This window comes from Crocodylus siamensis, chromosome 11 (assembly GCF_052110815.1).
Source record: "Crocodylus siamensis isolate JL-2025a chromosome 11, ASM5211081v1, whole genome shotgun sequence".
Lineage (NCBI taxonomy): Eukaryota > Metazoa > Chordata > Crocodylia > Crocodylidae > Crocodylus > Crocodylus siamensis.
Window position 1 is genome coordinate 2,207,188 of NC_143405.1, and position 23,507 is coordinate 2,230,694.

Genomic DNA, 23,507 nt, shown 5'->3' on the forward strand with positions numbered 1-23,507 from the left:
TTTCTGGGCTAGTTGCCATAATGCTATTGAATTTGGTGTGCACAGATTAACTTTAGGCATATTCTTCTCTTTTTCTCCAACCATTTAGTTGGGCTATGAACCAAATAAGCCTCACAGGTTTTTTTCCCTTAGTGATTACTATTTTAGATTACTATTTTATTTATTATTGGGGGTGTTATTTGTTTTGTATGACCTATGCTGGGACAGCCTTGTTCCTTTGATCAGGTTCTCTGTGGGAGACAATTGGTTGGAAGTATTTGTTTTGCCCATATTCTCAGAATTGCCAGATTCCTCCACTGGATTCTGTGGCGGTCTGTAACCCTTGGAAATCCTTCTCTAGGCAATTTTCCAGCTCCTTAATTCCTTACTGAACCTCATCTTTGATTCCAACCGGTTTCAAGTTGGACAAAAGTTTTTTTTTAGCACAACTTATGTCCTGGAAAACGTGTTGAATCCACATTCATCGAATTGCCGCTCTTCTCTTTGATCCCGATTGCCAGGCCACATTGTACGTTGTAGCCTGGCGGCAGCTCTTCTAATTTTGGATCCAGCTGAGTTTTTATTTGTCAGCTGACTGGATCTTCCTTTTCAGAGCCTCTTTTATATTTATTCTCAGGTCCTGTACTTCTTCCTGGCCAGCTTGTATTGCTTTTGGAGCTGCATTTTTTGAGCACAATTTATTTCCTGGAAAATGTGTTGACTACACATTCATCGAATTGCCACTCTTCTCTTTGATCCTGATTGCCAGGCCATATTGTACGTTATAGCCTGACAATCCAACTGAATTTTCATTGTTAGCCCACTGGATCTTGTCTCTGCCCGCGCTTCCTTTTCAGAGCCTCTTTTCTATTTGTCCTCAGGTCCTGTACTTCTTCCTGGCCAGCTTGTATTGCTTTTGGAGCTGATCCATTGCCGCAGAAGAGGCACACCCAGTTCCTCTCCTCAGCCTTCGCCAGCCCCTGTACACGGAGCACCTCGTTGGGGAGTCATAATTTAGGAGGTGACACAGTTTTGGAAACGAGGGAGGAGCACCAGGCCCCACTCCACAGGGCCCGTGGAGGGGGGCACAGGTGTGCAGGAGCACAGTGACAGCCCTTTCTGACAGGGCCATAAGCCCCAGGTGGGTTTTCTTCTGGTCCATGCCCTCTATGAAGCTGAGGGCAGGGCTGCGACCTGACCTCGGGCAGCCATTGCATGCTGAGGGCAAGGGCTCGGCTGGCTGCCACCCCCTGCCAGGTCTCCGAGGCGTGGCCCCGCCCCCCGGGACGGAAACTAGGCGGCCGTGGTCCCGCCCCCCGAGGCTGGGCGGTGGTTGAGCGCACGGCGTGCGTTGCCGTGGCAACGCGAGGGGCAGGAGGCGGGGCACTCCCCCCTCCCCTCCCCTCCGGCCCGAGTCCCGGCCACACTACATCTCCCAGCAGCCCCCGCGTCGCGTGAGGCGACCATGGCGCTGGCCGGGCTGGCGTGAGGGGCCGCGGGCGGAGCACAGCGTGCAGCAGCCGTCCCGTGCGGGCCCATGCGGCGCCCCCGAGACCATGGGATCCCGCATCAAGTGAGTGGCCGGCAGAGAGGCCGCAGGGCAGCCGCCCGGCGTGCGCGCCTCCCACGGGGCCTGCGGGGACGGGCGGGCGCTGTTCTCCGGGCGCCCCGGGGCTGGGTGGGGCCGAGCCGGGCGGGGAGCAAGGCCGAGGCGTGGGGGTTGGACAAGGCCTACAAGGGCCGCTGTGGAGCGGGGGGCGCCTGCACCTGAAATGCTGGGGGCTGCAAAAGAGGGTTGTATTTTTTGGGGGGGGCTCTCCTCTCTTTGCTTTGTCTTAATGCTGTGAGTTTAGCTACACGGAGTCCACCCCCACAGTGGCCTTGCGCACGCTACGTTCTCCAGGAGAATCTTCTCGCGGAAAGGCCGGACACACGCGTCATGCCACTGAGGCGAGCCGGGTGTCTGGCGACGTCCTGATGATGCTCGGCGCCTCCCCGGAGGTGTCATGGAGCGGGTTATGGTGGTGCCTTTCCCTGGCTTCGTGCCTCCCTTGGCCACAAATGGGACATGGGGCAAGATGAGCCCGTAGATGCTGGGGTCGGAAAGGACCTCAACAGATTGTCAATGAACCCAGCCCATGCCAATTCTAGCGTTGTTGGGTTGGATGAAGAGAGGTGGTGGGTGCTTTCTGTCCTTGTATTCAAACCCGCTTGCTGCATTGGCATGGGTTGGGGTCACCATCCGTGATGCTGCTGAAGTTCTGGAGTTTTGCTCAAGCATCGGGTAATGGCTACAGGAGAATCACCTTCTGTCTGTTGCTTGCGGAGATGGACTTTGCAACCACTCCCCGTGCCGTTGCCACATCAGGATTAATTACTGCAATGCATTCAGTATTAAGCTAATCCTTCGGTCTGTTTGCCAGCTGTGGTTGGCACAGAACGTGTTAGCTTGTCTGTTTTGTTTGAGTATTGAGCCTCTCTTTTTTTGTTTGTTTGTTTTCCATGTGGATTTTGATATTGGGGTTGTAGTGTGTAGTGGTCATACATCTTGGCTATGCTGTTGTAGTCAGCAAGGGCTCCTGAATTGAGACCCTGTTGATGACAGGCACTCTGTTAGGACAGCCATGTTATTGGAGCTTGGTTTGTCACAGCTTGAGTTCATTGGCCCTAAAGATATATGCAAGGCCTTCTTTTCCCACTCTCTCGTAAGGAAACACTAGTGATTTTGCAGAGTTAAGTAGTGGTTATGTGGACCTCTTCTAAGAATTGTATGGGGAAGCCAGTTAATAATTGTTTGCTGCTAGGTTAGTGGTTTGGCTTTTGGGGGAGTAGTTGATACGTTTCTTAGTGTATTTCTTAATACAATTGTTGTGTGCCTGCAATAAGATTGAACTTTAAAACGTGCCTTAAAAAGAGTGCAGAAAGAGGGAGTCTCCCCCAGTGAGAGACTCATGGCAGGGCTGCCTGCTTTGCAGCTGCTCTGTAAGTCGCCCAAAGATTTTTGTGTTGAACATCCTCATTACAGCAGCTTTCACCTTTTGCATTGCTATGGGAAATAAAAGCGTTAATAAGCCAACAGGGATTTTTGCTTATGTGCAGTCTTGCAAGTCCTTTTTTTGATTTACATTCCCACAAATTTATTACCAGTCATATGCGTAAAAGTAAAGGAATTGGACATAAGAAAGACATTTGGAATTATTTGATGAAATAGTATGTAAGTTCATGGTTCAGTTCACCATTGTAAATTTGACAAGCGCTTAAATTAACACTTTTCTAAAAAAATTAAGTTTGTAAACATAACTTACAAATTGCAGACATGCTTCAAACCTGTTGAGTTTTTGTTTTGTTGTTTTTTTTTTAATGGCAAATGAAAGTAGGCCCTTTTTGAGATTTAGTTTCTTTTTCCTTCCACTTCTCCTCTCCAGGTAGATCTTTTCTCAGATAGAGGAGAAGAGAATTTATTTTAGCTAATGAGAATGTATGCAGTCAGTAGACATAACTTTCTGAAAAGTGAAAATTCCTTTGTTTTGGAGTGCTATTTTGTTAGTCTAAGTGATCAGCATCTCTCTTGAAAGAATGCATGTTAGGAGGATGTAACGGAAGAAGCAATAAGATAGTATATTTCTGAAAAATAGAACAACTTATTGTATTGTCATTTGTTTTCTAGGAATTCCACTAAATTGAGTGGAAAATCAAGGGTTGGATTAATTTATAGGCATACAATGTTTTAAGAGAAAAAATGAGGATTTAGGCTTTGGTTTGGTTACCTCTCCCTGCTCTTGGATAGTTTTGGAAAGTGAAGTGTAAAAAATATGGAGCAACTCTTTGGAGTTTACTACCAGTCAAATTTCAGAGTTTTATACAAATGCTATTGCACTTAATACAGAAAATTACTCATTTACTACTAGAAGCAAATATGAGATTTGTGACTGAAAAGCGTTTTCAATAAGCCTGAGTAATGAAGTGTTGCACCTGAATTGCACAGGAACAGACAATTTGTAAACATTTTGTGTAATTTTTATGTAAGCAGCAGAATAGAATGAGGAGAAACAGCAGAGGGGTCCAATAAACACTCAGTGGTCTGTAAGCTAGTAGAAATGTTGTTGTTTAACACACAGAATTGGCTCGCTAGTTATACCAGTCCCAGGTGTTTAGTAGGAAAATAAATTACCTTTCTAAATAAACTAGAGCTATTCTTTGTCTGACACTTGAAAATTCCAGGACAGAAAGTTGGTGGAGTGGTTGGAAGCAGAAGGAAGTAATACGGTATGTAGTATTCCAGGGGGCAGAGGTGTGGAGAGCATTATCTGAAACGCTCTACTAGAGCAAGAGGTAGCAGGAATTGATGAAGGACTTTTAAAAAGATCCAGAATTACACAGTTCCATGTTCTGTTTATTTCTTTCAAAATTTGTATGCAGGTAACAAAGCCTTTTAAATTCAAGGGGTTTTTTAGTACTTTGACCTTGGCCTGGATACAGAATTGCAGAATCAGCAATTTGGGGTGCTGCTTTGTCAGTGGCTTCCTTTTTGCATGTTTTTGGGAGCCAATTAAAGGGGCTGCTATAGATATTGCAAAAAGAGGTTAATTGCAGTTGAAATAAAGATTTGTAATACCATGACACAGCATTGTGCTTTATTCTGTCATGATATTTTGAAATACAGGGACATCCTTTAGTCGGTTATTTTTATTTACTGCCATACCCAATTGGACTGAAAAGAGAGTAATTTGATAAAAAGCTGAAGAAAAATTAACTGAATAGACTGCAGTCCAAATATATCTCTATACAAAGGTAATGTTTACAAAACAAAGGACACAGAAATGACAGTATAATTAGGATGGGGCCAGCAAACAATGCCTTTACAACCTATTTCATGCTTTTGATTTTAATATATAAAAAGAGTCAGATGGAACCAGACATTTTATGAAAACTGGCTGCCAATAATTCGGGATATTTAAACTGTAAGAACTTCCTTACACTCTTTTAGAAGGCAGGAATTCTTGTGGGTGATTATTTTCTATTGGACCAGCTGCATGGGTGGGAGACATGGACAAGCTTTTAGGTATCAGAGTACCCTTCCTTAGGTCTCTGGGAAGAAAGCAGACACTTAATTTTATAGCTCTTTTTGGGAATCGAGAATTTTGAGGCTTAAAATGAAACCGCTTATAATGAATTTCTAGTGAAGCTGAGAGCCATACTTGGGTATTCACTTGAATGTCATAGTTACGTTCATTGACTTAAAAAAAATTCAGTAGTGCAGTGCAAGTGAAGTTTGCAACAGGTATGCTGTTTGACTACATAGCACTAAGAAGCCAAGTATCAGTAACAACATTTGATGTTTATCACCCAGGCAGTGTAAAGATATAGATCAGGGCTGTCCAACTGGTGGCCCTGGGGCCACATGATCCGTGAGGCTCCCACAGAGCTGTCCCTCCCCACCACTGTTCTGACTGCAGCAAGATCTTTGGTCTCCAGGTTCCCCCTCCCTCCTCTGGTTTCTACTTCCTGCCCCTGCCCATGCCAATAGGCACAATAGGGTGGGGGAAATGTGGCTGGGGACCTGAGGGTGTGGCCAGGGCTAAAATGGCCCTTCCCAGCATGAGCGTGGATAAGGACTAAAAGTGCTGTAATAAGGATATATCTAAGAGACAGAACTGCAGTTGTATTTCTGTCTGTTGGATATGTCCTTGTGTGTACAATATAAGATTTCTGCAAGGAGAGCTTTGATTGTGTCCCTGAATTGCAGCTGTGCCAGTGGTTAATATCCATAGGTTCTTGTTCCAAATATATTTTTTCTAGTTGTTATGGTAGTTAACAGTTAAGTTGAACAGTGCTAGAACAGGTCATTGTCATCTGCACTTACAAGTACAGAAGTTTTATGTGTTTTCAAAACCAGGTCTTTCATCAAAGGAGAAGCAGGACTTGTGCTGGCAGTGACTTACTGTCAAGAGAAGAAAAAGGCTGGTGTGCGGGAGGGTGAAGAGATGCAGGTGACATGCTTCTAAACATGCTAGTATAAAGTAATACAAGATACTGAAGCATGTTTCAGTTTCACATTGTTCAGGGGAAACTTGCTCAAGACCCCAGTGTGCTTTGTATAATGCAAACTGAATGAAGTTCCTTGTCAGATGATTGCAATCTGACATTTCTTCTGGATGGCTTTATGTGTGGGAGTGGTAGAGATAACCAAAGAAGATGTAATTTGGGTTGTTTTAAAATCCCATTTATATGATGGAAGAGTGGGATTGAAAAGTACAGTGAAATCAGAGAGGCTGGGCTGAGAGGAGGAGGAGGAGAAGATGGCAGAGCTGTGCAACAGAGGACTGTGCCTCTTGGTTCAAAGGCTGCAAAGGTGGAGGTTCCTTACTATCCACCTCTGATAACACCTACAGAAGAATCAATCCCTGCTGCTGGGAAAGATGAGTGTGCATAGACTCCTTTGCGACTCTTCTCCCTGATCTCGGCTTTGGGTGGGAATTTGCTGTTCTTACTCTGACCTGCCCTTCTTGCTAAACGGGAAGCTGTACTGCCTGCTTGATCTCTTGGCTTCTCTGAGTGTATGGAGAACTTCCACTATTTTACACATCTCTGATTGAGTCCTAGTAGCTGTGTGAATGAGCTGTCCTCAGCCTTCCTTGAATCCCTTGTACTCTGTAGTAGATGGTGCCTCTGCTACCTGCAGCTTTCCTTGGCAACAGTAGAGCGACACTGACCTCATTCTTTTGTAGCAGCATCAGAGTATTGTAGCCCCGATGGCCCAGGAAATATGTGAAAAACAAGATTTGTTTGTACCCCTCGATCTCTCTCGCCCATGCAGTTGGTCCAGTAAGAGGTATTACCAGACACACATTGTTCCCTGTAATTTTGCTCTCATTACTTTTGGTCCTGAAGTTGCGGATAGCAACAATGAAAAATGACAGGGTTTTCTGTTCAATTTTACTTTGTTGCAAAACTGAGCTGCAGCAGAGCTACACGAGTTGCTTGTCCACTGCTAATGGGGTGATAGCCTGGTGTCAGCTAGCACCTGGCTCATTTGGAAGGGAGTAAATGCAAGAAGCTTACTTTTAAAATATCTGAAGACTTTGATTCTGCAGAAGTTGATGAAATTGGTTTGGTAAAGTATTTTATCTGCCACCCAACTCTGGATTTTCTAAGTTGTGAATTCTGCTGGAAATGTAAAAAGTTAAAGCTTTCCTGGTTGGAGGAAGGAAACAAGGGAAAAGGAATTGCTTGGCACAACTAGATAGAAGGCCGGTTAGAGTTGTACCTTAGAGTCAGAGATGCGTAAGTTTTTGTGAGCAACAACTTACTTGTCAGATGCTATGAACATTTCATAGCATCTGGAAAAGTGAGCTGTTGCTCACAAAAGCTTATGCATCTCTGATGCAGTTCATCTCTGAGGTGAAACTCTACCCGACCTTCTGCCTGACTTGAGACTAGCATGGCTAACCACCTGTCTCTTGACACCGCCAGATAGATGAGTACAATTTGTCAAGCCTATGCTGTATTTTTTTGCTGTTAACAAACAAAGTAGTTTGGTTGTTGGATTGCAAACCATGTTAGCAAGCTACAGCTACCCAACCCAACATTGTTTTATATTCCTGTTAGTGACTTGCAGCAAAAGTAAACCCAAAATGTTTGTCAAACGTTGAGAACAAATTAGTATTTTTCAGTTCTATAGCAAATTTTGTTAGAGGAGTTTAAAGCTTTTGTAGGCATAATAGCTTTCTTCTGGGAAAAACAGCATTACTGATATTCTTTCATAGATGTGGTATGATGACTTTTCACAGTTGTCAGCAGTGCGTGATAGAACCAAGAACAGAAGACAGTCAGTCCTCTGACTTAAAACATGGTTTTCAGGAACCAATTGTGTCGTAAGTCAAAAAGTTGTAACTCAGAACCAATTTTCTCATAAAAAAAACAATGCTATAAATGGGCGATTCGTTCCTGAACCAAGGCCCAATACCCTATTTTCACTAAAAATACCCCAGAATTTTGTACTCGATCAATTATAGATGAGTAATATAACTACATGAATGTATTTATATTGTAAATACCAATCATATTGATTTGGAAGGACTTCTTTGAGGTGACTGCTGGATTTGAAAGGCTCTTGGTTGGACTTTTTGAAGGGTTCTTGGCTGGAGTCTTCTTAGGAGTCTTGGCTGCAGGTTCTTCTGGAGTCTTGTCTGCTTTTTTAAGGAAAGTGTCCAAGGAAGTTTGGACAGATGTTCTCCAGGGAGATGAGCGATGCAGCAAACTTGTTTGCTGGTGTGGTGTCGCGTTGGATGAAGTATTGTAAAATTGAAACTGATGTCATAAAGTTGAAACAGGGTGTCAATTTATAAACCTTGTAAGTGTGAAATGTTTTAAGTTGAGGACTGCCTGTACAGGGGTCCTAATGACCAGTTTTCTAATAGTACCAAATATATTGATATATTAGTTAATATTACACTGCGGAGAATGAAAAAGTATAATTAGTTTTCACCTTGGTCATGCACTTCAGTTATACATCAGATAAATATATAGTAGTTCTTTGTGTGAAAAATCACAAAGGGGAGATACCTCCAAAATGATCTGTAGCTGCGGAAAACTGACATGAGAAGAATCTGGAAGTTGCCAAAGTTCTGTAAGTGTTTAGTTGATGTAAAGCTGTAGGAAAGAAGGCAAACTGGATGTCAGGTTTCATTGATCTGGAAATTCAGTATAAATAAGTAAAAAGAGGTGGTAGTACTGATAAAACACTGGTTAGGTTTCATGCAGAGCACATCACACAGTGTGTGCAAGTTACCATGTGCTGAAGTGCCTGTGGTTACCCAGATTAAGAGTTCAGCAGCGTCAGTGCAATCCTGTCCCAGCTGATTTCTCTAAAGAGCAATATTTTACTATAGTTTTGAGAGTTGTAACTTATTGGAAAAGAGCAAAGTTAACTATTCTTCATTGATATGTATGTCCTAAACTCTTGTTTAGAGTTTGTTTTGTGCTGTAATACAGATGGCATATTCCTCTCTGGAGATGGTTGCATTTCAGCAATGATAGAAATGCTTTCTGTAGATATTGTTTTGAAAGTAATGCGAGACCTGTTCACAAGAAAGTCCTTTAGATCTTTAAGACTGACAACATTATGCTGCATAAATGAAACATATAGATTATTGTTGGGGGTGGGGAAGGAGGAAAAGAAAGAGATTTTTGTAATTTAGTTGATGATAAAGTTGAAGGATTTTTAAAGGAGCATAAGGGAATTAGTGGATGTTGGCTGCCCAACTCTACTCAGTTCCTTGGAAAATCCCATTTTAGTTTAAGTGGAATATTTCCTTCTGTGCTACCTGTTCTAATGTTTTATTTGTAAGAAAATGATATTTAGGCAAATGGGCAGAATTCAGATAATGTTCTCAAATAACTCCTAAATTTTGGAAAGTATTGGTATACTTTTTCTTTTCTAATTTCGGTGGCAAGTATTTTACATGGTATTCTTCTGCATTAATCCTTTCTTATAGTTTGGCATAAGTGAAAATTTAGACTTTAAATTTAGAGTTTTAGACATAAAAACATTTAAAAAACAATAATTAGTTTCTTGTTGGAATGGACTGTCTTGGAAATAATTCTTTCTGCATGGAATATCTCTTAAGCAAATTGTAACATCCATTTTTACTATATTAACTTGATATTTAGACTTTGCTTAAGACTTGTCTTTAAAAACAGTACTGTAGTAATAAAGGTTTTAAACTGAGCAGTTACTGAAATGAACCAAGTAAGTTTTGCAATGTCATATCCTTGATATTTCAATCCTATTTATGGTCTCACTTGTTAATTCAGCCATGTGTAGTCTAATGATTAGTTGCATACTGTTGAATAATGCATTATCTTTGAACTAGCTAATTTTTTGAGTATTGAAAATGTGAATGGAATCTGGACACCAGAAAGCCTGGCAGTAAACGGAGTATTGTTTTAAACAATAAATGAGGTTCACAGTAATATTTGCAAAATGTGTGTGTTGTAATGCACGGTTGTGCTTTTTTTGGTAAGTTCTCTGTAAATTTGTGAAGTCCTAGAAGGACTTGTTTCCTTGCTTCTACAAAAACTTATAAAATGTTCAGATTTCAACAATGACTTTATTTTTCTATGGAGGTGTTAGCTTGTTGAATGCACTCTTTGATACTAGCTTTGAGTTGGTAGAACTACTTTAATTTCAGAAATAAATAGAGGCTTGTCATAGAATATTAAAATGTGAAATTTAATGCCTCTTTGTCTGAATGTATCAATGTGTATAGTATGTGTTATTTGCCAGCTGGGCTAAGCAATGTTTTCACTGAAAGATTTAAACGTAGACCTTAAAATAGCAAACACCTTGTTAGTGTTATGTTATAAACTCCCAAATATTTTTACAGCCACTGTATAAACTTTAATAAAGGAAAAATTGTGCAAAACATAAAAGGTGTAAGCAAGGTAAGATAAGACTGCAGCGCTTAGTTATAGGCAAGTGAAATAATTCTGTGAGGAGGAGGAGGAGATCTCACTGTCCGATTTTTATCCTGTGTCCTCAGTCTAGGTCCATAGCTACGTTTCTCTCTATTTAGAACATGCTGTATGTAGCCAGTAAGCACCACTGACAGTCATGGAAGCATATTTTGTTATTGTAATTTGCTGTGAAAATTTATGGCCCCTGGACTTTTTAAAACTTACTATATCTTGTTAAGGTAAAAAAAAAAAAGGCTATTAGATGGAAATCAGTAGGGGGGCAGTGATAAGGAAATCTTAAGAAAACTAACTAAATTGTGGATCATTATCATAAAGTGTTCTTGGTTATGGCAAGTATAAGGCCTGACCCTCCTGTACTGCTAAAGTCAATCAGAGTCTTTTTTTGTTTATTTGATTAGGTATGGAATTTGGCGTGGTGCCCTATCAGATATCATAGACTGACTCTGGCAAGGGCTGAAAAATTCTTCTTCAGTGTGTAGTTTATTAAAATAAGAGAGATTATCTGGTAGAATCTCCTGACTTTATTTGTCTGTGCTACCTGGTGAGATTTTGCTTCTGGAAAAAGGTTCTTTAGTTTTCCGCTACCAACTCTAGCATGTTCAGTAAAATCTCGTACGTCATTTTCTTCTTTGTTAAGAGTGAAGTTGGTAAATATTAGGGGTGTACCAACAGAGATTTTTTGGGGCCGATACTGATAGTTGATTTTTTAAGGAGTCATATCAGCTGATACTGATCCAATTTCTGATGAGCAGCCCAGCAGCTTGAAGAACACTGTCGGCTGGTGAGTCTGTTGTGGTGGAAGGAGTGGGGGAGAGGAAGGGATGTTGGGGTCATCTTAAAGCTAAACCATGTTTCTTCTCTTTCCAATTGGTCAGAACAAACATTGCCATGGGGTAAAGTGATGTTAAATTAAGGAGGACACTAAAAATGGTATCTTGTTAATTGATTTTGCTGTATTTCCCTGTTCTCTGTAGCTTGTATTTTTCAACAGAGTAGGCATATAGTTTGTCATTATGTGTTTATTAATACTCGTATATGTATGCCAAGTGTTCTCTCATGTCATATTTGGCTAACATTTTAGTCGTGCTGCTTAAAAAAAAAAAAAAAGAAAGAAAAGAAGTTGAGCCTTCTGGGAAGGAACAGGTCTTTAACCCCTGAACTCAAATGTTGATAAATAATGGTATTTTGGTGCGTTTCCATAGGAGCACCATTAACCCCATTTCTTTATTTTCTGTCTATTCACAGATATCCTTACTTTTCATATTTTTGGAGTCCTCTTCTTAAAAATATTGCATGAGTGTAATTCTTTATAGTGTAATAGGGCATCAAACACAATAGGAAGATTCTCTGTCCAGTTTGCAGCACATCAATGTTTAAACTAGTGTTTCTCAACTTTTTTTAGAGACAAAGCACCCCTTGTTAGGCTTGAGGCACCTCTCAGAAAATGCCAGCTCTTAGTTCTCACTAATTTTTTTGACTGTGGAAAAATAATAGAGCAATCTTTCTGTCGCAGAGAACTCAGACCACAACATGTCAAAATGTTTTTGACATTATGGATTCTTATTTGAAATCTCTGGATTTATCTTTTAACTTGTGTTCACACGTCTAACCGTGCTAATATTGCGTGACACCCTTGAAAGAATCTCAAGGCATGGCACTCTGATTAGAATCGCTGGATTAAACTCTTTAGTAGACCACCTGAATAAATTAAATTGAAAAGGGAATCAAGTCTTTAATGCCTTTTTTTTTGTGCCCCTTTTGACTGTGTATATTGGCTCAAGTGCTATAAAGACAATGGATTAGATAGCCTATTAAATGAGGACCCTATCAACTAGATACCAGGGTCCCAATCTGACATTACAGTTTAATACCTACTAGTCACACTGCTGCAGTAGTTGCTAGTGAAGTAGATGTAACAGTCCCTTTGCCCAGTCTTATTTTTTCCATTTAGGAAAAAATCGTTGAGTGGCTTTTGGCACAAGTTTTTCTTCTTAAGTTTGTAAGTACATTTTTTTTTTGGTTAGAGTTTTACAATTTTGTTTAGCTTTTGTTTACTGTTTAAAAAGAAACAAATGCTTTTTATAGCTGGAATCATAGAAAATTAGGGTTGGAAGGGATCTCAGGAGGCCATCTAGTCCAACCCCTTTTTCAAAGCAGGACCACCTCCAACTAGATTGTCCGAGCCAAGGCTTTGTCTACTCTGGTCTTAAAAACCTCCGAGGATGGCGATTCCACCACCTCTCTGGTTAGCCTGTTCCAGTGTTTTACTACCTTCCACATGAGGAAAATTCTTCCTAATAAATGAAACCTCAACTTCACCTGCTGGAACTTGAGCCCGTTGCTCCTCGTTCCAGTCCAGCTTCATCGTCTTTGGAGCCAACCATCCTTCAGGTAGCTGAAGGCTGCTATTAAATCCCCCTTCAGTCTTCTCTTCTCCAGACTAAATAAGTCCAGTTCCCTCAGCTTCTTTTCACAAGTCATGTCTTCTAGCCCGTGAACCATTTTTGTTGCCCTCCACTGGACTCTCTCCAATTTGTCTACAACCTTTCTGTAGTGGGGGGTCCAAAGTGGGACACAAGACTCCAGATGTGGTCTCACTAATGCTGAATAGAGGGGAAGAATCATGTCCCTCCATCTGCTGGCAGTGTTCCTACTAACGCAGCCTGGTATGCTGTTAGCTTTCTTCACAACAAGGACACATTGTTGGTTCATATTCAGCTTACTGTCCTTTGTAGCTCCCAGGTCCTCTTCTGTAGTGTTGCTGAGTAGCCAGTCGATCCCCAGCCTGTATCGGTGCACTTTGGACAGAATAATCCCGTGCACATCTGCAGCTCTCCTTATTGAACCTCATGAGATTTGTTTTGTTTTGTTTTGTTTTTTTGTGCAGTCCTTCAATTTGTCAAGGTGTCTCTGAATCCTAGCCCTACCCTCCAGCATATCTATTACTCCCCCCCAGCTTGGTGTCATCTGCAGACATGCACTCCATCCCATCTTCCAGATAGTTACAGAACTAATTTTGAATCATTAATGTATTTTGAATCATTAAATGATAGAACTAGCTAAAATAAAACTGAATGAATAAACAGCTGAGATTTGTAGTTTAAGACAATTTAAGAGGCATTGCAATGGTGATTTGGGTTAATTTTATAGTTGGTATTAAATAATGTGATAATTAAGTGCTAACTCCATGGTTAGGCACTGGAAGGTAATACGGATTTAGTGATAATAGTGTTTGCTAAATAGGACCTTGCAGTATTGCTCCTGGTATCCCCTTTTAAAGCTCTTTGCTGTCCTAAATATGACTCCGTCAGATTCCTTCCCCCTCCTTTCTTCATCCCTCTCTGCCCCTCTCCCCCTGCAACAATCCACCCAAAATAACATTAGATCTTCTTGAGTTTCCCTTTTTTTGCTGACTAAATAGGTACCATCAGGCTGAAATCAAAGGTCACAATAATTGGAATGTGAATTTAGGTCACTTCTCATTTCCTGGTGTAGCACTGCTTTCAGTTTAGTTAAGTGAAGGAGGTGGGAACAAAAATTTTGTTGAGCAAACAAATGACTTTAATTTTTTTGCTTTGATTAAAACAATGAACAAAGCAGAGTTTGCAGGTAATTGCTCTTGTACATCTCCATCTGGAATCAAGCTGTTTATTTTAATCCAGAACTGGTATATTATAGTCCAGGTAATTGAACAGAACTCTGGAAATGGATTTAAAAAATGCCCAAAATTCTTTTTCTTCCTTTTCCCACTTTCAGATTGGCAGACTTGTGTTCCTTTTTTAAGTAGCTGGAGTTGCAGACTGATGACATGCTAAGACTGGAGGATAGGTGCCTAATTTCTACTGACTATTTTCCATTTGGGTTAGATGCTGAAATCCTTCAGGCAGCTCTGAAAATTTCATTTAAATAATGTTTAAACACCATATTTGTGTATCAGGTACACAAGATGCAAGCTGCTAATTCATATCCAAACATGCAAAATATAAAAATAAAAATAAACACAAAAAAACCTTACATGTGTGAAGCCATCACCGTAAAGACTGTGTGCTTAAAAAGCAAATTTTTAAGGTGGTTCAACTCTCTGTTCTGAAAATATTATTAATGTACTTACTGTATTCTGTTTCAGACAAAATCCGGAAACAACCTTTGAAGTGTATGTTGAAGTCACCTATCCAGGGGCAAGCAGCACTGGAACAGGTACTATTTTGCATTTGATTTCTGTTTTATTTTTTTTAACTGCAAATGCTTTGAGAGCTTATGTAATATAGTACTATGAGGCAAACACTAAAATGTTTTCTGAGGTCTAACATAAGCAGAAGCACTCCATACAGTTTAATCTATGTCTCTAAGTTGAGCCCTTTAAGAGGCTAAAACAGAAACCAAAAAATGATTGATTTGAATGTTGCCTTTGATTCGATCCATTATCTTGGCCAAATCATTTAACTACTTGGCCTCAGTTTGTCTCAAACTAGAATAATGTTAACTACCCAAGAATATTTTGAAGTTATACTACAGGGCAGCATCAGTGTGTAAATGTCATGTTCTGTCTTGACATTTTTACCTGCTGTTATAAGTAACACTTAAGGATTTAGACCTTCTGGATGGTATTTTTCCACAAGACAACTTCTTCTCCCTCATGTTTATACATCTGCCATATCTACTCTCTTCCTTTTTCCCAAACTTTCTTTCAAGGAGGTAGTTGTACCTAGAAATTAGATTATAAAAGTATCTTATGGTCTGATTACTACTTGAAATTAGCTATTTGAAAGATACCACAAATTTCCTAAAGAAACTAGCTTCCATTGACCAGCTTCTAGCTAACACCATATTAGCTACTGTGGATGTTACATCTCTGTACAATAGCATCCCCATGAGGATGGGTTACAAGCCATAAAGAACATTTATCCCTGACAAAGGCACTGCTTCTGTTTGCATCACGCTCTCCTGTTTTGTCCTCAAACACGGCTATTTCAGATTTGGGGACTCGTATATATACAAATGAATGACACTGTCATTTGCACACTGGGCTCCTGACTCTGTCAGTATATTTACAACAGACCTTGAGTTGCCTTGTCATCCCACTGGTATGCTTAAGGTACATTGATGACATTGGGATGCATGTGAAGGAATTTCTAGAGAAATTCCATCAGGACTTCCAGCTCTTCATCAAACTGACTCTGGAATACTCCCAGCAAATTTATTTCTTGGACACCCCTGTGAACATTTGTAGTGGCTATATCACCACCACACTATATTGGAAACCAGCTGACTGCTACAGCTACCTCCACACCAGTAGCTCTCATCCTAAACTCGCCATTATGTTAGTCTATAGCAGAGATTCCCAACCTTTTTTTACTGTGACCTGGTGGGAGCGGGATGGGGTGCACGGAGCCAGCTTCCTCCCTCCCAGGGCTCCCCTTGCTACCCGACTTTAATCCCAGAATCTTAGCTGTGACCCTGGAAGCTGCTCACCTGAGCAGACAGACAGGGCTCCAAGCGGGAGGGCTCGTGTCATGACCCCGTAGCCAACCCACCACGGCGCAGTACCGGGCTCTGGCCTGGTAGTTGGGAATCTCTGGTCTGCAGCAAAGCTCTACATTACAACTGTATCTGCTCTGATTCCACTGACCAGGAAGCATACTTTAGGATCTGGAGCAGGGATACCTACAACTGCAATACAATCCTAAAACTGTAGGAAACTGAACAGATTTAGACCTCACTCTGACCTGCTACATTGCCAAGCCGGAGACAAAGACAACAGAGTACCTTCAGTTGTCATCTACAGCCTCCAGCATGAACATCTTGGATACCTCGTTAATGACCTCCAGCCCCTCCTGGAAAATGATGACGGTCTCAAGGTAGCCTTAAGGGACAAACTTTCCTGGCTAACAAGCAGCCTCCAACCTCAAATGTCATCACTCTGCTAACAGAGTATCTAACTCCCATTCTTACCAAGGCACCAGACCTTGCTCCAGACCCAGATGCCAACTGTACCTTCATCAACAGAGACATCACCACTAGACCAACTAATATGGATTATAGAATCTGAGCTTTATTTACCTGCACATCTACTGATGTTGCATATGCCATCACCTAATTACAGCGTTCCTCTGCCCTGTGTGTTCACTGAAGACAGCAATCCCCACCTGTAAGAATGAATGAATACTGTTGTGACATCAGTACGAGAAGGACACAAGCCTGTGGCAGAACCTTCCTGGACATTGTATTGTTGACCTCAGAGTGGCTGTTCTTAGATGATAAAACTTTATAAACAAACTTGTACAGGAAATTGCAGAACAACAAATCATCCACAGGCTGGATTGTGATAAGTACAGTCTAAACCAAGACTGTGGTCTCTGAAGTTGTCCCATTACCTGGAATAGCTTTTATAAGTCCCTCAGTGGGTTAACTATCTTGTTTTTTCTCTCTCCTACCCACCTTGCCTCTCTCAGCAGTGCTCTCTTTTTCTTCAGCTAGGTCCCTACCCTTTGTACTCTAATCACTGCTTTCTGTTTAGCAGCTCTGCTTCCTGCTGTCCCTTCACAGCATATGATGAAGTAAGCCCTCTGCTTAGGAAAACTATTGCATACATCTCTGACTTAGTTAATCTATAAAGGGGCGGATCTGCTCTGCCTTTCTCTCGATTATTACTTGTCATTATCAAAAGTTAAACTCCAAATATTCCAGGCAACTTTTTCAAAACAATATTTTTTGAACATATTATTCATAACACTGTTCTGAGAAAATCCCGCAATCACCCACTGATGTAAATGTTGCATGATCTTTATTTAACTTTTTTCTTTGGGGGGTTAATGGAACAGGCAGGGAAAACAAAGGTTGACGTTCCTAAACTTGGAATTAGTTAATGACATCGTTTTAAGAGGTCACTTTCTTGAATGCTGCTCTATAAGTGATGTGAAGAGGAGTGATTTGAAAATTAGGCAACTCTGATCAGCATTCCCAAAAATTACATCTCTTCAATTTGTGTAGAACATACAAATATGTAGCCAGCCTGAGCAGATTAGGCTTTTGGTGGATGAGATTTTTTTAAAGCCTAGCAGTAAGTTGCCAGGCATCCTCGGTTATCACCAGTGGTGCTGTTCACTACAGTCATTGGAAAACAGATAATTGTATTCCCCCACCCCCTTTCCTGCTATGGTTTTTATCCATCCGGCCTGTCCAAAAAAGTTATAAACTGAACAGAGTTGCCCTGTCCTACTACCATATAATCTACTGCTGCCACCATTTGAGGTAATTGCAAGGAGGCCATTTAATTACTAGTCCTTGTTTCTGCACATCTGACCTGATTTCCAATGCCAGAAATTTTTTAACAAATTTAACCATAAACATTACATTGTACAGTTCTAGTGTCTGGGTATAATCTTCTCTTTGAAGTTTGTTTGCATCCCCCTAGAGGGATTAATTCCCTGCTGTGGGAAGGTGGGTTAAAAAGCACTGAAACTACTTTACAGGTTTTTAATTGGAGGATTTAGTATACATTTTGTTCTATAAACTAAATGATTCTGTAGGCGTTTCATTCTCGGTTGTGTTTTTTCTTCTATAGCAATATGTTTGTACCAGCAAAATCTTCAGATATCTTTAAGTAATTTTTTTGGTTCTTCAGAAGTTTTAAAAATATTTCTGAATGTGGTGCAGACCTGATGCTTGGTGTAAAAAATATGTTTTTATGTGATTCATATAGATGTAGTAAAGTATGCCTGAATTATCCTTAAAAGAAAAGCTTAGGAGAGAAAAATATCTACAAAAAATTTCCAACAAAATTCTTCTTTTAGGTGTTTATTCTTGTATACTTTTAATCGATAATTTCTTATGATGCTCTTAAGCTACAAGGCAAAGAAATGCCAATGTTTGTTTGTCACAGCAAAGACTGGCAGAAGACGAACCACACAGCTGCTATAAGAAAATCAAACCACAGCAAATGGGTGTAAGGAAACTTGCCACATGTGTAAACAGTTTTTTTCCCCCCTTAATGGATGCTAAAATCAGCTGATTTGAGGACAAACTTATTTTTATGTTTTTTGTATGATATTTTTATGTCCGTGTATAATAAAGGTCTTGACCATTCATTTGTAATGCACTTAGTTTTTTATATCAGTTTCATATCTGTGTGCATGTGCTTTTTCTGGGGTGATGTTTCTTTTTTTTAAGTCGATAAAATGCTAAAATCCACTGATATTGGATCGTCTCTGCTTGTGCTGTGATGTAAACTGCCTCCATCTTGTTGAGGGAAGTAATCGAAAAGTTTTTGTGTGGCAAGAGAGACAAGCTGTCAAATTAATTTTAAAATACACTTTAAAATAAGCTTTATTTAATAAAACTTTTAATTACAGTTGGTATTTCTGAGGTTGCTGCTAGTAGTATCATCCTGCCGAAGTGTGACAGGTTGGATTTATTACCAAGGATTGCTGCTTATACACTAAGTTGCATCTCCATTACTTGTCTTGTGTTGAGCATCTTTTGTAACTTAACATTTTCCAACAAATGTTTAACTGAAATAGTAACTTTCCCAAGCTGATAAAAGCATGGCGATTCATAGTTTAATGTCCAGTAAGCTTCCTCTTATCAGCTTGGCATACAGTGATGAAATTGCCAGTTTGACATCAAGAATATTTTTGATAGAAATTTCTTCTTTTGAGATTCACTGAAACGAGGAAGATGAATGTAGTCTCTGTGAAAAGGCATGTGTACCTAGAGGTGTCAGTATGTGATATGGCAGGGTGTAAACTTATATCATGTTAGCATGCTAACTTCTTTTCTAGACATTTAAGGCCAGATCCTGTTTCACATACAGTATTAGGTGTCAAAGTGTGGTTCTATTCTATCCTGCCTGAGTCCCTGAAAAAACATTAATGCAAAAAGTGGATTGGTTCTCCTCCTCCTCCTCCTACTTTCTGGAATGATTTCAAGTCAAGATAGTAGTCCTTAGTAGTTTTTCAGGATCTTGGGCAGGAGGTAGTAGGATTTACTTAGATGCTTTAGTGGAGGGGTGGCCAGCTTGCAGCATTTGTGCCACAAGTGCCACTTCTGATAGACCAGAAGTGCTTCTGGTCCACTTCTGGGTCTGCTGCCCAGTGTGCTGGGGACCCTCCCCCACGCTCCTGTGGGATGCTCCATCTGCCCAGCATTGCAGCATTCACAAGCTGCCTGGTACCTTGAGGTATGTAGAAAAAAACATTTAAAGCTGTGTCTGTCCAAATTGTTGAATCTTTCTGAATCTCCGAATCAATTTGGAGGGTTCCAATTCGATTCAGAGAGATTTAAAGGGTCTCCTGATTTGATTTGGAGATTCAGCCAGAAAATCAGGCTGAATCTCTGCCAAATGGAATCGGGGACTGAAGTTTTGCGCAGCCCTACTACTTATTAGACAGCTAGGTAAAATTGTCTAGTCCACCCACGTTCTTGAAAAACTGTAATTGCAAAAGATGGGAGGGTTTTTGATCTTTATGTGTGCTTAAGTCCTAAGACCAAGACAAAGGACAAACATAAATGCCTTTTTTGGGGATGGGTGGAATAGGATCACACTTAGATGCCTTATAGGTGGAATGTGATCTGTTCCAGCTAAGAACGTCCACGTAGAACGTGTGTGTGGCATAGCTAAAACATAGTGAGGGCACAAGGTCTCTTACTGTACACCATGCAAACAAGCCTTAATAGCATGTGTGACTTTGAGAAACGTAGCAAAAATTTTGCAAGAAAAGGGTAAAAACTATGAAAGTGCTTATTTTGAAAACTGCTTTAGTAAAACGTTTGCTTTACCGATCTTGGTCTAATGCATTGTCGTGTACTTTGTTTTTGTTTACAGAGCTCTTTTCAATAAATCATCTTCCTCATTTCAGTTTCTTTACTGTTTTTGTCCAGTGTATATTCTCAGCTAGATGTGTTATTTAAATAAAGTGCTCAGTTCAGCATAGCCTGTGAAACTGCTTCTGGTGCTTTGATAATAAATACATTCCTGCTTTTAATGATCCACTCTGTTTTGGATGTACATTTTTTGTATTTAAGGAAGTTTGAAAATTCTTAATGTCTGACATGCCTAAAAATGTTGTCATTCTGTTAATTGCCATCTATTTTGTTGCTTCTATATATGTGTGTGTGTGTATATGTGTGTGTGTGTATATGTGTGTGTGTGTATATGTGTGTGTATATATGTGTATATATATATATATATGTGTGTGTGTATATATGTGTATATGTGTGTGTGTGTGTATATATATATATATGTGTGTGTGTGTGTATATATGTGTATTTTTTTTTTTTTTTTTGAAGAATGAGTAAATAGAGTTTAATTGTAGTCTGGATCACACAATCTGACTGACTTTTTATGGACACTTGAGCAGTTCCTACAACTGTGTGAAATACCTGAAGGAGAAAATGTCTTCCTCTAAAGCAAAGCTTTGACACATTAAAAACAAACAAAACCTCTCAAATCAGTGTTAATTTCTTTAAACTCATTATTTTCACACACAGTAATCCTAGAGTTTAATCATTTTACTTTTTCCTTTACTTTGCTTAAGATTGACTTTGTAGGGTTTTATTAGTTAGAAACTACCCAGATAGCACAAACTGCTTTTCTGTGTTTCAATGTCTGTAGTATTTATTCTGGAGTAGCTAATTCTGGTTGTTCCATGTACCAACCATGAACAGAACTTAGAAAAGATACTACTATTTTAGTCCTGGAATTTATTAATATCATCTGCTGTAAAAACAAAAAAACAACCCCCCTCCCCCCCCCCAAAACATGGTTTCAGGTTGGATGACTGTGAACAGAAAAACATTCACTGTGTACTTTGCTTGATACAGTTTTGCTAAATTTGGGGTTGTACGGAAGAGAATATGTTCACTTTTACACCATTGAATAAATAAACACTGCAACTCATTTCAGCTGTGTACCCAAGTTCTGCTGAGAGGTGAAAATCATCTTTCTATGCCAAAATATCCTCACTGCAGAATTGGTGACTTGGATCACCACATTCTGCAAGGTGCTTTAGCAGACTGGGGGGCAAGAAGAAAAAATACCATGATTACAATGAAATAGCAAAACCAAACATCATTATGGCTATTAGGAGTGTGCAAAATGCCATTAGGGGTGTGCCAATTTGGCCTGATTCTGGGGACAAGGATTCGAATACCTGATTTGAATCATCGTCCCGATTCAATTCAGCCAAATCTGAATATTTGGTTCTGATTTGGAGAATCAGCGATTTGGTCATAGACATTGCTTTATGTTTTTTCTACATACCTTGGGGTACCAGGAGTGGCTCGTGAACTCTGAGATGGTAGGGCAGATGAAGCGTCCCATGGGAGTGTGGTTGGATCCTCCGCATGCTCGGCAGTGGACTGGAAGTACTTTTGGTCCACTTCTGGATCCATTGCCCAATGTGCAGGGGACCCCCCTGCGGCCTCCCCTCCCCTGGCTTGGCAGTTGGCTATGGGGAGACCCTGGGTGATCCCCCCCCCGCCCAGACCCAGGAGGCATCAGCTGCTGAGCCAGGGGGTAGCAGGGGCAGGTCCCCTGCCAGCTCAGTTGTAGACCACTTCCCCCCGCTCCCCAAGCATGTGTAAAAGTGCCCATAGAAACTACTCTTTTATTCAGTTTAATTAAGGTGTTGCTTTTTAGAATGGTATGCAGACTTTTTTATAACTGGTTTTGTTTCAGCATCTACCCCTATTATTCTTTTTGAACTAGGGATCTCTGGACTTCAAACTTTATTTAAAACTTGACTTACGCAATTTAAGAGAGTGGGGTTCTACTTTTTAGCTCTGTCTCCTAGCACTTCTCTCAAATTGTTACCATGTGCTGATAAAAATGCTGCCATCTTCTCACTAGTTGTCTCAAGCAGCAAAATAGTATAGGGAGAATAGAATCAGCAGCTTTGCTGGCAAGGATGCTGTAGAGAAGAGATCTAATGGGGATGTTAATATCTCCTGCATTTCTGAAAGATGTCAAAAGGCCTCTACCAAGCATGTGCTTCTTTCGGGCTCAACCTGAGGAGGTAACATTTTCTCTTATTAAAATAACACAGTAAGGGTTTTGATACATATAGAAGACTGAAAGGGAGAGTTCCCCTAGTTAAATAGTTACTTAAAATGTGGTTTGTTAGTTATCTCCAGAAATGCAGAAATGATTTTACTACTTCTGGTCATGGTATCGTCATTAAGTATTGTAACTGTACCTCTCACTTGATTGAGTCAAAAGGCTTCATGGGAAGTAGAGATCCAGCCAAATGCACTAGACAAATGGGACCTCCCATGACGGGTTGTGAGGATGGATCCCTTGAATTCAAAAGCTTATCTAAGTCTCTTCCAGCTTCGCAGTTTGTCCGATTAAAATATATTGCCTACAAAATTCTTGCTTCTTGCATAACTCCTGAACTATCGTAGGTACAACTCACTCCAACACTACTTGTGATTAATGTTTTCAGAATAACTATGTGGAAAACTTGGAGGCTCAAGGTCATGTTACAGATGTGTATTTTCTCTTGGGAGAATTGCTGGTTTCCTAGTAGAAACCTACTAGTGTACAGATGTTTAGGACTTTTCTTCCAGGGCAACCTGCTCCTGGAGAAAAATAACTCAGGAACAGCTAGGGTTAAATGCCTCCTGGGAGAGTTTCTCCTGGGAGAGTGAACTTCTGTACTCGTACTAAGTGTCTAAGTTTAATTCAAATGTCACAAGGTATATGGTACTTTTAACTTTTTGATTGGTTTTTGTATCCTGCATTACCACATGGCCTAGAGAAGCATAGTCTTTTCAGCATAGAGTTGGAAGTTGTAGTTATAATGTCTTTCATGCTTTGCCTCATGCTCATATTCAATGGAAAGCCACCTACTTCCCTAAAGAAAAAAAAATTATTTGGGAAAGTTGAGGTGCTGCCAGGAAGACTACCTTTTTGAGTTAGATTGACTGCAAAGAATTGTGAGTAAGTGCTACTTTTGAAAGTTAAATTGGGTAACCCAAGTAAACACCGATATTGTAAGATAACCAGAGATCCATTGGATAGGAGACCTCTACGCTGTGTTGCAAGTAGA

At 40.4% G+C, this 23,507-nt stretch overlaps 1 protein-coding gene across 7 annotated transcripts in view; it reads left to right on the forward strand.

The window, feature by feature from the left end:
- The first annotated feature begins 1,398 nt into the window (after positions 1 to 1,398).
- The window catches only part of DENND1A (DENN domain containing 1A), a 283,149-nt gene continuing 261,040 nt past the window's right edge, over positions 1,399 to 23,507 (forward strand). For 5 of the 7 annotated variants that reach the window (XM_090023062.1, XM_090023067.1, XM_090023063.1 and 2 more), the window contains exons 1-2: positions 1,399 to 1,552; positions 14,585 to 14,655. In XM_090023062.1, the coding sequence (XP_089879188.1) occupies positions 1,536 to 1,552; positions 14,585 to 14,655 (88 nt within the window). In that variant the 5' untranslated portion in view covers positions 1,399 to 1,535. The remainder of the gene's footprint in view (positions 1,553 to 14,584; positions 14,656 to 23,507) is intronic. The other 2 variants (XM_090023065.1, XM_090023069.1) reach the window with 1 other exon arrangement.